General features: G+C 48.9%; 1 protein-coding gene and 1 non-coding gene across 3 annotated transcripts; one reads left to right on the forward strand and one right to left on the reverse strand.

Annotated features, from left to right (window-relative positions):
* Positions 1-1,984: 1,984 nt before the first annotated feature.
* Positions 1,985-12,742, forward strand: LOC119431995 (uncharacterized). Of its 2 annotated transcripts, XM_037699437.2 has the most exons (6): positions 1,985-2,620; positions 4,508-4,714; positions 5,554-5,874; positions 9,277-9,423; positions 10,475-10,717; positions 12,333-12,467. In XM_037699437.2, the coding sequence occupies exons 1-5, from the start codon at positions 2,427-2,429 to the stop codon at positions 10,689-10,691; spliced, it is 1,086 nt and encodes a 361-aa protein (XP_037555365.1). In that variant the 5' UTR covers positions 1,985-2,426; the 3' UTR covers positions 10,692-10,717; positions 12,333-12,467. The 2 variants fall into 2 exon arrangements, with proteins under 2 accessions (XP_037555365.1, XP_037555366.1); XM_037699438.2 differs by lacking the exons at positions 1,985-2,620; positions 4,508-4,714 and having other exon boundaries at positions 5,560-5,874; positions 12,333-12,742.
* Trnal-aag (transfer RNA leucine (anticodon AAG)) lies at positions 8,338-8,419 on the reverse strand. The gene has a single exon. It is a non-coding gene; the product is annotated as a tRNA-Leu (tRNA).
* Positions 12,743-14,398: the final 1,656 nt, after the last annotated feature.

The raw sequence follows: 14,398 nt of genomic DNA on the forward strand, positions 1-14,398 counted from the left end.
ACGCTGGGCGACGATCTCTATCGTAGGATCGCAGTTCTTCCGCAGAAAGCGAAAAAGTATCGTGCAGGGGATGACTTTCGGGGCCCATACAGTATAAAAGTGAGCGTACTTGCGCTTCGGCGGAAGCGTGGAAAACCCCAGAGACAGCTGCGTAGTCTTCATAACGCGTTTTACACGTTGGCCAAGGCGTCTTGGCCAACGTGTAAGAGAAAGCGTGAAAAGAAAAGCGTAGTGCCGCGCAAGACGGCCTGTGCAGCGACGATGGCTACGAGATGGCGCCAGAGTACCGCGCGTCGTCTGTTCACTGATGACGCCACCGATACCATATGCCTATGTAAACAAAGCGCTGCATGAGCGGAGGTCTGTCTGCGGCGGCTGCTGTGAGTCACGCCCACGCGTCACCCACGCGCTGCCTCTCGCGATCTCCCGATTAGCGACGCAGTCGCGCCACACTTCGCTCGATCCGTTTGAAGCGTGCCGCACCAGACTGATTAGCCGCGCCAGCCAATATATCGCGAAATGAAAATACGTATAGAGCTGCGCACAAATTTCGCATTAGGGAGTATCGTAATCGTCTGTGAATATTTTTTTTCTTTTTTTTGTGTGTGTGTGGTTGGTGGGGTAATTCCAAACCCCCAGTTTCTTTCTATGTATATATTTCTGTTCGTTATTATTAATAAGCTGTTGATCGACCTTCTTATATACGTTTTCTTTCTGTCAAAAAATAATATTTCATTCAATGAGGTTCTCTGAGAAGTCTTTATTTATTATTTTAACAGCGAAGCTGCTTAAGCTGGAGGTGGTCAAGTGGTGTACGCCCGAAATGTGGGCCGATCCTGGAGGTAGTGCAGAAAGGGTCCAAGCGCAATGGCACATACCTTTGTGAACTAGCGAAGCTATTTAAGCTCGAGGGCGGTCCTTCGAGTGTACGCCGAAAAACCTCCGCCTGGCGATGACGTCACCATGCGTCGCCTAGCAATGCTTCGCCCCAGCTGCGCCAACCGTGCCGAGCCTCGCCACAGCTGCGAGAGCCGTGACGTCATCGCGCGCGCCGCATCGCTTCGCCTTAGCTTTACCCAACCATGACGTCACCGCGCCGTGCGGCGTGTTTGCCGCGGCTGCGCAGAGGCGCCGCTAAGCCGTGACGTCACTGCGCCGACCCACGGGATACATAGCTCCGCGTCGCCGCCACGGCGACACAAAAGCCCCGCCGTATCCGCGCCGAGCACATCGCCACGAAGATGGGGCGCCCGAAGAAGAGACTCCCGAAGAAGAGGAAGCGCGGCTTGAGTCATCTCACTCGAGAGCGAGTGAGACGACTTCGGTCCGATCCCGAGTATCGCGCCGCCGAAGCGGCGGTGAAACGTCGGTGATTCGCTGAAGATCCGGAGTTACGAGCCCGCGAAATCGAGCGAAAGCGTTTCAGCGTCCAGGGCCGGTATTTTGTAGCGATGCTTTTCCGGTAATAATGCCTTTTCGCGCTTATCGCGCTTTGTCAGTGGTCAGAGCGACGGTCCGCGCGCGTTATCAACGGGATCAATCGGCCGTGAGTGGTGGATGATAAGACTGTATAGAATAAGTCATAATTAAAGCATCGCTACAAAATCGCGGCCCAAAAGCGTCCCGATACTTTAATGACCGAGTTTTCGTTGCTCCTTGGGCTGTAGATGATTCTGGGGTGACCTTGCGCAAAACGTAGCCGAGTACTCGAAGCATAACCTCGCAAAAACTTGGCCGAACCGACATAAAGCTAGCTTCGCTGTTTGCCCAGTCTTCGCACCACTAGTGTAAAGCTGCCCCTAATTTTTTTTTTTTAATATGGGGAGCGTCTCTACAATGCCTCGGAGCTTAGGGTATGTCAAATAAATAATAAATAAATATTTTTTTCTGCGTTCAGTTTTGTCGTAGGAAAGGTGTTCCGTTCAAAGAAGAAGAGAACAGAAAACGCGAATCGCGCGCATATTCGTCGCGGCAGCCCCTCGTGGCTTCCGTGCGGATACCGCCGTACCCGGTCTTGGCAGCGGGAAATTGCTCACAGCGCGTAATTGGTCCTCGTGCATCAAGGACAGAATACGGCAGCCCGCGTCGGTCTTCGCTCATTGACGAAGAACGAAGTATCGTCCGCGAGCATCGACTCTGCCGACCTCCATGCAGGGGTTGCTTTGAAGAACGGCGGCTACATCATCATCGTAAACCATCTCGAGCACCTCACGACATTACCGTCGCGTGCGACCTGGACAGACATCTCCGCCGGTAATTAACATCCGCGCCGTGGAAACGACAAGCTGTAAGGAAACACTTTCGTTCTGTCTTCAGCAAGGGGTCGGCGCCGTTTCTGGCAGGCCAGTAAAGCGGGTCGCCTGAAGCAAACGTCGATAAGGCGGTGGTCGTGACTGAAAAAGTGTGCGCGCTATACTGCGAGCGACATGGCGCAGAGCGTGTCGTTAACGTCGTCCAAGGCGAGCGGGTCGTCTCGGCTCTCGTTGCAAGCCTTCAACAAGTCGAACGCGTCGGAACAAGACAAGGGTCAGGACGTGGTGCCCGGTTTGCTCTACTATGAGTTTCTGCCCCTTGTGCGTCGCTCAAAGAGCACGGGTCTCCTCGAGTTTCAAGAGTTTGAGTGAGTACGAGGTTCACTCATTTGACATCCGCATACATTTCTTTAGCACTGTACATCGAGCAGTTGGTGAGCTTGCGACCACTGTCATATACTATAGACAAAGCGAAACGCGTGTGCTTAGGAAGATGGCAAAGACCGTGTCATATGTATACACAGTTTACGCGGTCATCGCACATCTCACCTTGAAGCACTCAATTAAAACCAAAGGGCAGAAGGTGGACACTTGCAAGAACTACACAGTATGAGAGTATCCTTATTTTGATATCAGCTTTTCGAGGAATGGGCTTGTCTTCATCTAAGCCGGCTGGTACTCGTGAAAATAAGACTTGCCTTGACAATGGCGTGTCCGTTCGTTGCCCTGGGGAAGACAACTCGGCTCGGTTGCATAGCTTCGGCAAGAGGGCGTGTCTTGATGAAAGCAAGCCGTGCTGCCTAAACATCGTCCCGCAGTGAGGCTCCTTTCTCCAATGTGTCTTACGTGATTCTCTCAAGGACACCAGGCGGCGAAACTACAGTATAAAGCCACATCCTGTCGTTATCGCTTCAAGTTTGCTGCTGACCCCCTCCCCCGTGCATGTATAGTAAGATCAATAACCTTGTGAATATTTTGTTTATCTCCGAAAGGCGGCCGAATTGGCCTACATTTTAAATTGTAGGCCCATTAGGTTACAGATGTGATGATGGCATTTTCATAAGCCTTCGGTAAATTAAGAGTCATGGGACACTGCGTGTAAAGGGTCGCAAGCTTTAGTAGTAAAATGCATCCACCACATTTTATCAAATTGATCCCATCCTACTGGTTTTTTTTCCCCTGAATTTATCTAATAAAGCCCTTCTAATCTCAAACATGTATATTAACGCACGAACTTTGTTATACATATTATTTGCATGTGATTACGCGCGTAATCGTGCTTACGAGGTTATTTTGGGTGTTCTTGCATAGCTTATGTTGCGTCTGCAGAGCCGTAGTTTGATGCCGACGATTCATTACACTCAAGGAAACAAATATATTAGTAGCCCAGGCGTAGGAGCAAACACTGGCGAGGCGTTCATTCCGTGAGGCGCGCTCGTGTCAGACCTTCGCGCGCGCACTTCACCGTTGTTGTTTTCTGGCGACTTCAGTTTAGTACTACAGAATTTCTCCGCTGCTCTTATAATGTTATGATGAAGATAATGCACACGGGCGCCTTTTACAGATATTGCATTTCGCGTGCAACTAGCTTCAGGAAGCGCAATGCAACGGCCATGTCTATTCCTTTGATACGGTTTTTAGCAAACCACAACCACCCGGAACATAGTGTCCTGCATACCTCACGCGTCAGCAACGACACTAACGGAAACCAATCTCAAAATTCATGCTTTTGTCCTCCTGCGGTCTGCCCAAAGGGTCATTGACATCATGACCAGCATTATTTGGGAACCACCTTTTGCAGGGGCAGCTGTTCCCGAACAGACGGTTCTAAAGGGAGCACTGTGGGTTAGACAGCAAACGGATCTCGCTAACATTCTATATAGCTGCTAAGGCTTAGTGGAGATGTGCAGATCATGTAATGTTGTGATCGAGTAGATAACGAACAGCACGTTCTGCTTACGTACAGCAAGCACAGTACAGTAAGTACACTAAGTTTCTGTACGTTAAGCTAGATTTAACGTATGCTGGAACAGAACGGCTCCTATAGGAGAGCGAAATGTAACAGAGGAAGGCAAATAATTAGGTAGTAAGATGACATTATTAGGGAAATCGGAGGCATAGGAAGGAGTTGGATTACGCAAGACAGGGGTAATTATGATTGCGTGCAAGAAGCCATCATGCGCGCCGGACACAAATAGGGATGCCGACGACGATGTTTAAATGGAAATCATCCCAACGACCAGCGCGTGACGCAGTGACGTAGTGGAGCGCGCCAGCGACTGGTACCGGCAGATCTGCGGCTACCGTGTGGTCTCCATGGAGACGGTGCAGTTCAAGTTCAGGGACAGGGATCCGGCTTCTTCCTCCTCTTCGGGAGAAGCGAAGGGATACCGTTCCTCCCGTTCGGACGAAGACGGCACCAGGCTGTCGGCGCAGAAGCACTACTACGGCGACGGGCTCAGGCAAGGCACGCAGACAGCGTTGACCGCATCGCAAATGTTATGTTTGTGACCGCATCACAAACATATTATGTTTGTAGAGAGGCTCAAGAGTTACAAGCTGTGTGCGACACTCAGTTTTCGTACAACATGGCGAAAAGCGCAGACGACGGACTAAGTTACATAAACAGCATAGATGCGCGCCTAGCCACCTAGCACAAGCCAACATCTTATACCGAACCTTTCTATAGCAACACGGCAAACACCGCGCAGACGACAGCACAACAAACATACGAGCAGTACAAATGCGCTGAGAGAGGAGTGAGTGAGTGAGTGAGTGAGTGAGTGAGTGAGTGAGTGAGTGAGTGAGTGAGTGAGTGAGTGAGTGAGTGAGTGAGTGAGTGAGTGAGTGAGTGAGTGAGTGAGTGAGTGAGTGAGTGAGTGAGTGAGTGAGTGAGTGAGTGAGTGAGTGAGTGAGTGAGTGAGTGAGTGAGTGAGTGAGTGAGTGAGTGAGTGAGTGAGTGAGTGAGTGAGTGAGTGAGTGAGTGAGTGAGTGAGTGAGTGAGTGAAACCTAGCGGCATGGTTATAAATTGATTCCAGCGTACTATGTAGGCTATATCGGCGAGGTTCTTGTTTGTTCGGCAGAAATTGTCTTTTTTGCTTGGCCGTTACTTTCTTCCGTTACTTCCGTTAGGGAATCTGTTACTTTCTTTCAGTCATTAAGCCGGTAATATATTCAGCCAGCAAGTTGTCGGTCAACCTATATAGCTGCTCATTTAAGTTACACTACAGTGATGATGATTATGGTGATGATGTCTGTCCGTCCGTTACTCAAGCGAAAGAGCCGGCTCGGCGAACGCAGGGTGTGGCTGTTCCCTTGCGAGGCGCACATCAACGGCGGCGTGGAGCTGGGCTACCTCGACCTGGAGCCGCAGCTGGTGGAGCAGCCGGCCGGATGCATCCGGTACGAGGCGGTGCCCGACCTGCTCGAGAGATTCAATGCCGAGCAAGGCGACCGGCGCGAGGCCCGTCCCGGGAAAGGTCATCGGAGTCGAGTCGCGCGACGTACGCCAACCCGAGAAGATGCGCCGCGACGTGGCCCAGGGGGACGGCTTCGGCTACTTCCAACTCTTCAGCCTGCGCATCTTCTTCTACAGAGGCCTGCCCACTCGAGAAAGGATACGTGAGTGCCACGTGACCAGTACTCAATGAAAAGTCGGGTAAAACCTCGTTATAGCGAAGTTGAAGGGGGATCAAGAACTATTTCACGCTATAACGAAGTTGAGGTGGAAACCGTAAGTACTTTCTTATAGTCATTATTTCGTTATAGCCGTTGTCCGCCCCATGGCCAACATTGCCTGCCAGCAAAGAGGAAGGGGTGGGGGGCGAGTGACTGCCAGGTATAGATGAAGCTATATGGCTCTTATACATTACGAAAAGGCACTTGATTCAGCATTTGGATAGTCAACTAGCGCATGAAGCGTGCGTGAATATATTGGCAAATACCTAGACTCCACAGCTACCTTAATTCTCCACAAGAAAAGCGGGAAAATATCGATCGAGATAGGAGTCAGACAAGGAGACACAATCTCTCCACCGTGTTTGATTATGGGGTTTTACGTGCCAAAACCACGATATTATTATGAGGCACGCCGTAGTGGGGGACTCCGGAAATTTGGACCACCTGGGGTTCTTTAACGTGCACCTAAATCTAAGTACACGGGTGTTTTCGCATTTCGCCCCCATCGAAATGCGGACCGCCGTGGCCGGGATTCGATCCCGCGACCTCGTGCTCAGCAGCCCAACACCATAGCCACTGAGCAACCACGGCGGGTTCTCCACCGTGTGCTTCGTGTACTTAAGCTATTAGGCTGAATTAGGAGTGAGGATCAACGGCGAATATCTAAGCAACTTACGGTTTGCAGATGACATTGCCCTGTTCAGCAATGCTGGCTATGACTTCCACCAAATAAATTAGGTCCTTAACCGATAAAGTGTAAGCAACCTCTAGAACCTCTAGTATCTGTGCAAGAATACGTTTATCTAGTTGAGTTACTCACAGGGGACCCTAGCCACTAGAAGTACAGAAGTTACAAACAGTTATAAAGCGCCTCAGAAAGGCTGGTCAACGTTTCGATAGGAGGACCTATCTTCGTCAAAGGCGGCCTTGTCATTCTCGGCAGGTTAGTTTTAACAGGTTATTATGGTGACGTCACTTGCGGTCGTTGGCGGACACGGCTGGCTGTAAAGGAACAGGCTGAAAAGAAAATGAGCGCTTTTGCTTGACGTATCTAGGCGTGGCTTCTAAGACGAGAGGACAGGAGTGGGAGGAGAATGGGATGGCGGCAGGAAAAAAAAAAACACATAGGAGGGTGTTATGTGAGCGAGAGGCTAGGAAGCCTTCAGCGAATTGAACAGAAACTGTAGATGTCGTAGGCGGCGCGCGTTGGTGGTTTTGGTTTTGGCTGGTCAGCCGGTCAGCGCGCGAGTAACAGAAGGACACGTGGTGAAAGAATGACTTGAGTAGCGCAGCAGCAGTGCGCCGGGTATTTTTGAAGGCGTTAAGATGGCGACAGGGAACCTGGGAGCAATGGATTGGTGTATATATAGTTGGAAGGGAGCGGCTCGGTCTTTCAAGGGACGTTATAAGCCTCAGTAGTTCGGCGTAGTTAAAGGCGCAAGGTAATTGGAGAAAGCTGGGAGAAGCGTTCGTCCTCTAACGGACATAAATATGATGACGACGATGACCACGACGATAATGAATTCGATGAAGGCACAACAACAGCCGGCCGCGCCAAGCAGAAGGACCGCGAAAGCAAATGAAACATATGCCAGGTGGCAGAGATCTTCTTGAGCCCATGCCAAATTAGATTTAGGCCTGGAATGAGCGCGTGGGTGTTAGGAACTGTTGCGTCAGACGATCAGTTTACCAGCAGCGTCGCGCGCGACGGATTTCGGCCTAAGTTATGTGAACCGAAAAGTATTTATGTTGGCTTCTATATGGGATATTTAACTTCATTAAAGCGAGATTTCAATTCCGCATATTTCAATGGAGATTTCAAGAAACATACTTCGTCATATTTATTAATTCGATTTAACCCGTTTCGCTATAACGCGGCTTGAGTGCATAGTTAGTGACAGGCCAAGAATGCAGCGGCAAAGCTGCAAGTAAATAAGCGGCAAAGTAAATCATTCATGTCCTCGCCTTCGCATTCCACAACCCTTCCACAACAGTGGGAGAAAATTGCACATTGGCGGTGATTTCGATAGCGACTCGAGAACCGGTAGTCAACGCCACTACACCGTGGTCATTGCAGTTTTTCTTGTTTTGTTACGGGAATCAGTATAAAACCTCTCTACCGGCGGAAGAAACGTTTTGCTGGAAGTATAGCGTTGTGGTGCGTCCTATTTGTGACTCAACTTCACTCTTCGTCAAATTTCTGCACTGTTTCCGCGTATAAAGAACTATTCAACAACCAACAAGCCCAATTCGAAACACCGCCCGCATTACTGCAAAGTTTAATCCCGCTCCAAGTTTGATCTCTCCTAGTCGGATCGGGTGCTCTTTTTTTATGCATATTTATTACCTCTTGTTGTCATCTTAGCGGCTAAAAAAAAAAAAAAAAAATATGCGAGAGAAAAAATTTGGCAGCGGTGGGATTCGAACCCACGCCCCCGAAGAGACTGGTGCCTTAAACCAGCGCCTTAGACCGCTCGGCCACGCTACCGACGTTCCGCTGGCATCCAACATCTCATTTGGTGAGAGCAGCAGACCAGCTGTTTGGCACGAGGAATCAATATTCCCTATTTTATTTCTGTTTCAGCTTGACGTTTGCGCAGTAATCCATACATAAGCTCACACAACGCATAGAAAGCGAGCATCGCAGTTGAAATAGCGTTCGTTTGTTCGGAACGAGGAAACAGTTCACCGCAAGCACACAAAACAGTAGTAGTTTAGGCAGAAGTGTGAAGGGGGTGCAGTACAAGATTGCGCTCCTGCAAATCACTCCGCACATGCCTAGGGAGGCCTACAGGATGCGAGAAGTCACGCTCTTCTCCCCTCCAACCAACCGCTGACGCGCTCACAAGCGCTGCCGACAGCGAATGCAGGTTTGTTGTGATCGTGATGCGTTCAGAGCAGCGGGGACCAATGACGAGCGACTGCACATTCAGCGCGCTGTTCGAACAGCGGCCTAGTTTCTCGGGTTTCTTTTAGGCTTGGAATAGATCTTAGCCATAACAGAACACTTCCAAGAAACTATTAACGCTAACGAACACAAGCGAAGTACTAGTTTGTGCGTTATTTTGGAGAACATAGTGGTATCGGCGCTAACACACATGCACCTAAATCTAAGTACCCGTGTACTTAGATTTAGGTGCATGTTAAAGAACCCCAGGTGGTCGAAATTAATCCAGAGTCGCCCACCACGGTGGTGGTATTGGCACGTAAAACCCCATAATTTAATTTATTAAATCGTTCTCGCCGAAAAAAGCGACGATCGAGTCGCATAATGTCTTTTCGGTTGGCTATTGTTTGATAAATTTAGACACTTTCTGAGTCATCGCATCCGGTCTTGTGCGGCAGAGGTGCGCGACGTGGTGCCGAAGCCGCTGGACGACTACGCCTTCGAGGACTTCACGTGCGTGCTCAAGCGGGCCTCCCAGTGGCTGCAGAGCGAGAGCCCGCTCAAGCTGTACAACCTGCAGACGCTCTTCGTCAAGGCCAAGATCGGTGAGCCTTCGCAAGTTGCACGCGACCATTTCGGATCCTACGCTCATAAAATATATTCGCGAGGGAGTCAAGCGTCCCCGCAAGTTATCAGAGGCAGTAATCTCGACCGAAGAGCCGACGCTCAAGGAAATTTTCCAAATAGGTTCTATTTAGTAATTGGAGCTTTTTTTTTTTTTTTTTTTTTTTTTTGTATATGTTCCACCTATTTGTAGTCGAACGTATATGAACCAAGATTAAGAGTGCACATTTGGCACCCCCTTTGAAATGGGGTGGTGACAAATAGTTACCAGCTGATCTGCTTGAGCTTAATCGCGTAATCTACTCATGCTTGTCAATCTAGCTTTTTGCCTATATAGGCTCTGTTGTAGAATATTCAAATGTCTTGGGAACCTACATGCTTTGTGGCACGCTATCTGGACTTTCACCAGAATGTCCGAGTGTCTCAGTATGTATAACCGAATCATCTTCAACAAGCAATTTCGTTCATGATATATATATATATATATATATATATATATATATATTTTTTTTTTTTTTTTTCGTTTGTTCTCCACTCAGTTACGGCGGGGCGTGCGGCCGCCGTCAAAAGATGGCGCGACGTGTACGCGCCCCGAAATCCTGGCCATGTCCCGTGTATTGAAATCATTTACGACGTTCTTACGCTTCCCATGGATGGTTGGAATAATGTAACGATTTCATTCGAATTTTTTTTCCTTTCCGCGCTTCTACTTCACCTGAAGCGGTGGGTGATAAAAAGGAATAACATCAAACGAAAGGAATGCTAACACTACGTACACTGGCCAGGCATTCTTTCTGTGGTTTAGGGAGTTCATTTGTACTTTCATCTAACGCAAATATACAATAAAGTTTGAAAGTTCCGAGGCAGCATACAGTTGAAACTCTGTTTAACGAAGTGATGGCCACGCTCGAATTATTTCGTTAGAACGGGAACATCGTAAAATCGAGTTTCGCTAGATCGAGTTCTTAAACTGTAGTACTTTCTTTCAACTGTTTTTGAGTCCAATGCGACCTGCTATATATGTGCACGCAGACGTTCCCCCGGGTACAGCGCTTTCCCGCAAGGTGCGCACGCTGGTTCGCTACCTGAAGGTCCTGCGCATCGTGTACAGCACGTTTCCCGAGAGCGCGGCCGAGTTCGCGAACCTGCGCTTTCCCCGGTGCCTGTCGCACCACGTGTTCATGCCCGCCCTCAGCCGCGACGGCCGCGACCTGCCCGTCGCCGAGGCCATCCGCGCGCTCAAGGCTAACATGAGCCTCTGGAGCGTCGGCCTACGTGAGTATATAGTAACACCGAGATTAACAAGAGCTCGCCGATTGCGTGCTCCTTTCTTTACACGCAAGAGGCACATACTGGCAACACTGAAGGAAATCCTCCTATTTCTGTTGAAGAGGGCGCAGATTTTCTAAACTGTGCAGAGTCTGTGGAGCCGCGTTGCTGCTGCAAGCAAATTTAAGAGATTCGTTCTCCTGCGGTAAGAAGTGGTGCCATGTGCTACTAATGCAACTGGTCGTAACCATGCATCCATGCATGGTAACCAGTTGCACGTAACCATGCATCGTTATAACGAAGTTATTGAGAGAGAAACGTCACTTCGTTATAAGGAGCATTTCGCTGCATGGTTACCAGTTGCGCGTAACCATGCATCGTTATAACGAAGGTGGAGCGAAATGTCACTTCGTTATAACGAGTATTCCGCTAAGGGCGGCATGCCATGAAATAGTAAATAGCCACCCGCCATGGAGGAAGGAAAGGACAAAATTGAAGGGTGTCAGCCCAACACGTGATATGTCGCGGCACGCTTTAGCGTCTCCCACCGCCGCGTTCGGCGCACGCTTTTCCGAAAAGGCAACGGGGTGCGAGAGCAACTTGCAGCGGCAGCACTCGCACGCGTTGTAAAGGACAAATGTTGCAATATAAGGGACTGAAGTTGCGCGAACATATCGCGGCAGCAAATGTGCACAGTACGGTTGGCAAGGCACCTGAACCATTGTGCGCGTCGATTAAAGCCTTCCGCACGAGAGAGAAAAGGCAAAGGGGACTTCTACACAGAGTGCTGGCTAGCAAAGTCTGGCTGCGTGAAGCAAGGCTTACTGCGTGACGTATACTGTTTACTTCCTTCCTCCATGTAACGCGCTATGTACACTCCAACAGCTCGGGAGCTCGCAAAACGTATATCGAAACCACCGCGATCGAAACAAAGCGGCATTCGGCAGTGGCGACATGACGGCGGCGAAATCATGCTGACGACCGTACACGAAAGGCTGCCTCGATCGTCTGTCGGTTACCACCAGGCGTGATACTTAGTTCCAAGGAGCTGCCGGCACATGGCGTAGCCTTCGCAGCGTTCTTTACCTCAGCAACAAAGAAACGCAGAGGGGCCATAGCATGTATGCTGCACCGAGGGTTCCCATGCGGATATCCCGTTTCGCGCATCGTGCCAGGCGAAGTACGGTGTTACTGCCATTCGAAATATCCGGGATTTACATGCTTCTAACAAATGCTAGGGAAATTTACGTAACACGACGACGACTAGAAAGCACGCAGGACACTACACGAGAATGCTGAAATACGCATCAACTAGTCCAACTTTCCTCTCAAATTGTCGAATAACCCGGTCTAAAATGCATACTTTGGTTGGGACAGGAAAAAAAAAAAGAAATCAAAGTAGGCGATATGTCGAATAACGCAATTTCGTTACAAGGAGAACTACTGATTATATGACTGTAACTAACAAAAAGTCAAATCCGTCGGTCCCGCGCTTAATTTTCTCGCTGAACACACGCACACATACACGCACACGCACGCATACACACCAACATATATATATATATATGAGCCACAGAACAAGCGACACGGGAGAGGCACCGTCATGTCAATCGCCGCGCAGGCGGCAATATCTTGTGTGCCGAGTCGCTGACCGTGGACTACGACCCGTCGGGGCGGGGCCCAAGCAAGATCAACGCGTCAGCGCCCAGCAAGTCCGAGATCATGGCGGCCACCAACGCTGGCGGCGCCGCGCAGCGGCGAGCGCGCGTGGTGCTCTACTTCCGCGTCTACACGGATGCGCCCGAGCCTCCCGAGAAAGCGGCCGCCGCCCCACCGGCAACCATGGTCGTCAGCCGGCCCCGCCTGAACGCGAGCTCCACACTGTCCACCAGAGGAGCGGCCATCGAGAACCGGAAGTGCCGCATCATGTGACGCGGGTCACGTGCCCCTCTACTCGAGCTTCCCATCGGCGTCACCCGCGAGTTCCTGCGAGGTCTCTTTCTTGCCTTGGTTGAAATAAAGTTGCTTCATGAACACATTCGCTACAGTCTGTCAAGCTTGGAGGATGCGTGCTGTTGGATCACATTGAAGGCATCTTGCAGGTTTAAGTACACACATTTGACCAGACAAGTGAAGGCAGATAAAAGACAAGTGCTTAAGCTACATGTGCCCATAGAGCACATAATATAGCACGTAATGTCTCGAGTCTACCATCTTCTGTCCGGTCCAAGATGTGCACTTGTTAAACCTGCAAGTAAGAACCAACTAGCCCACCAACACATTTTATGAAGGCATCTATAGACCATTTTGCTGTTTACAAAGACCCCTGGAAATCATCCGTTTTTGCCAACAGAGATTGCTCACTGGCAGGAAAGACAATGGTGTACTGCCGTAGTGCACCAGACAAAAGAGGTTTTCAACTCTCCTTCTGCAGCTACCACAATTTTACAAATCAATTTCTTTGACAGTCAAACAAAAAATTATACATACTTGCACTTGAGGCATTCGTCATATTACTATTTAAATATCTAAAGAGATGCCTTATAAGTTAAACTGATTTGAAGACTCACTTTCTATATGGCATAGTAGACTCGTAAGACAAATGACCTCACTGCTGCCATGTCCTTTGCAGAACCATCTACAGTCGGTGACAACCAACAAAGGAAGTGGCAAACACACCACTGTCTAACTCTGAGATAATGTATGGATGCACCAGCCCATAACATTTATTTCCATGACATCACGGCAAGGGCAAACTTCTTTCAATGGTGTCATTTTTCAGGAACTGCATTTTGGAATGAAGAACGGTTCTCAAGGCAGTAACTCAAGGAAAATCTGAAGCATCATCAACGGTACTTCACAAATATCAATTATACACAGGAAGTTGTAAAGTGTCGTTTGCATTGCTGCTGGCTATTTACGGTTAAACCTGTTTATAACAAACAGGCTTATATGCTAAAAATAGCTATATCAGGTAACTTGACATACCCAAACTCACCTATAGCAACATTAAGTAAACCTTTGTGATGCATTTGTTATACAGTCAAACCTCAATATAACGAACCTTGATTTAACGAAATTCGCGATGTAACAAACTGTATTTATTTCCCCACCTTAGTTCTATTGAACTAACGAAACCTCAATATAATGAAATTCTCGATATAACAAAGTTTTTCGATGCAAGTGCAACTTTGTTATATTGAGGTTTGCCTGTATACGAATTTGTCATCTTCCATGGTGAAAAGAAGCATAGAAGGAATTCATTCATTGAAAACAAAACTGTGTACTGGCAGCAATTTTTGCCTTTGCCTTTAAGTGTTTCTCAGTGCCACAAAAAATATACATAGCATTCTCGATACACCAGACTGCGTTGACCTGCTTCAGTTCAATTTCAGGCATTAGCAGTACAGTACAGGCACAGCGCGCCCACAGCAGAGAGTGCATCCTGGAGCGTCAGGCAAGGCGACTCTTTACAATCAAGGGCTTCACTGCCAGTGGGGGCATCCGCTTGCAGCGTTTTTATCCCTTGCAGCACTTGCTAAGTCTTGGGGTAGATTTGAGGCAGTGGCAAACCTAGGACTTCCGAAGGATGTGAGGGCTCCATTATCTAGCTTTGCTGTCTTTGATACATAGTAAGGTGTTTTATTTTTTAGCCGCACCAAGGTTTAAAAAATATTGCCTGTGGCA

This window comes from Dermacentor silvarum, chromosome 10 (assembly GCF_013339745.2).
Source record: "Dermacentor silvarum isolate Dsil-2018 chromosome 10, BIME_Dsil_1.4, whole genome shotgun sequence".
NCBI lineage: Eukaryota > Metazoa > Arthropoda > Arachnida > Ixodida > Ixodidae > Dermacentor > Dermacentor silvarum.

What these genes read in the sequence shown, in the direction of transcription:
- LOC119431995 (XM_037699437.2), top strand. Translation starts at nt 2,427, where the DNA reads ATGGCGCAGAGCGTGTCGTTAACGTCGTCCAAGGCGAGCGGGTCGTCT. An exon ending in CTCGAGTTTCAAGAGTTTGA is followed by an intron (nt 2,621 to 4,507) that starts GTGAGTACGAGG and finishes CGCGTGACGCAG; the next exon opens with TGACGTAGTGGAGCGCGCCA. An exon ending in GCCCACTCGAGAAAGGATAC is followed by an intron (nt 5,875 to 9,276) that starts GTGAGTGCCACG and finishes CTTGTGCGGCAG; the next exon opens with AGGTGCGCGACGTGGTGCCG.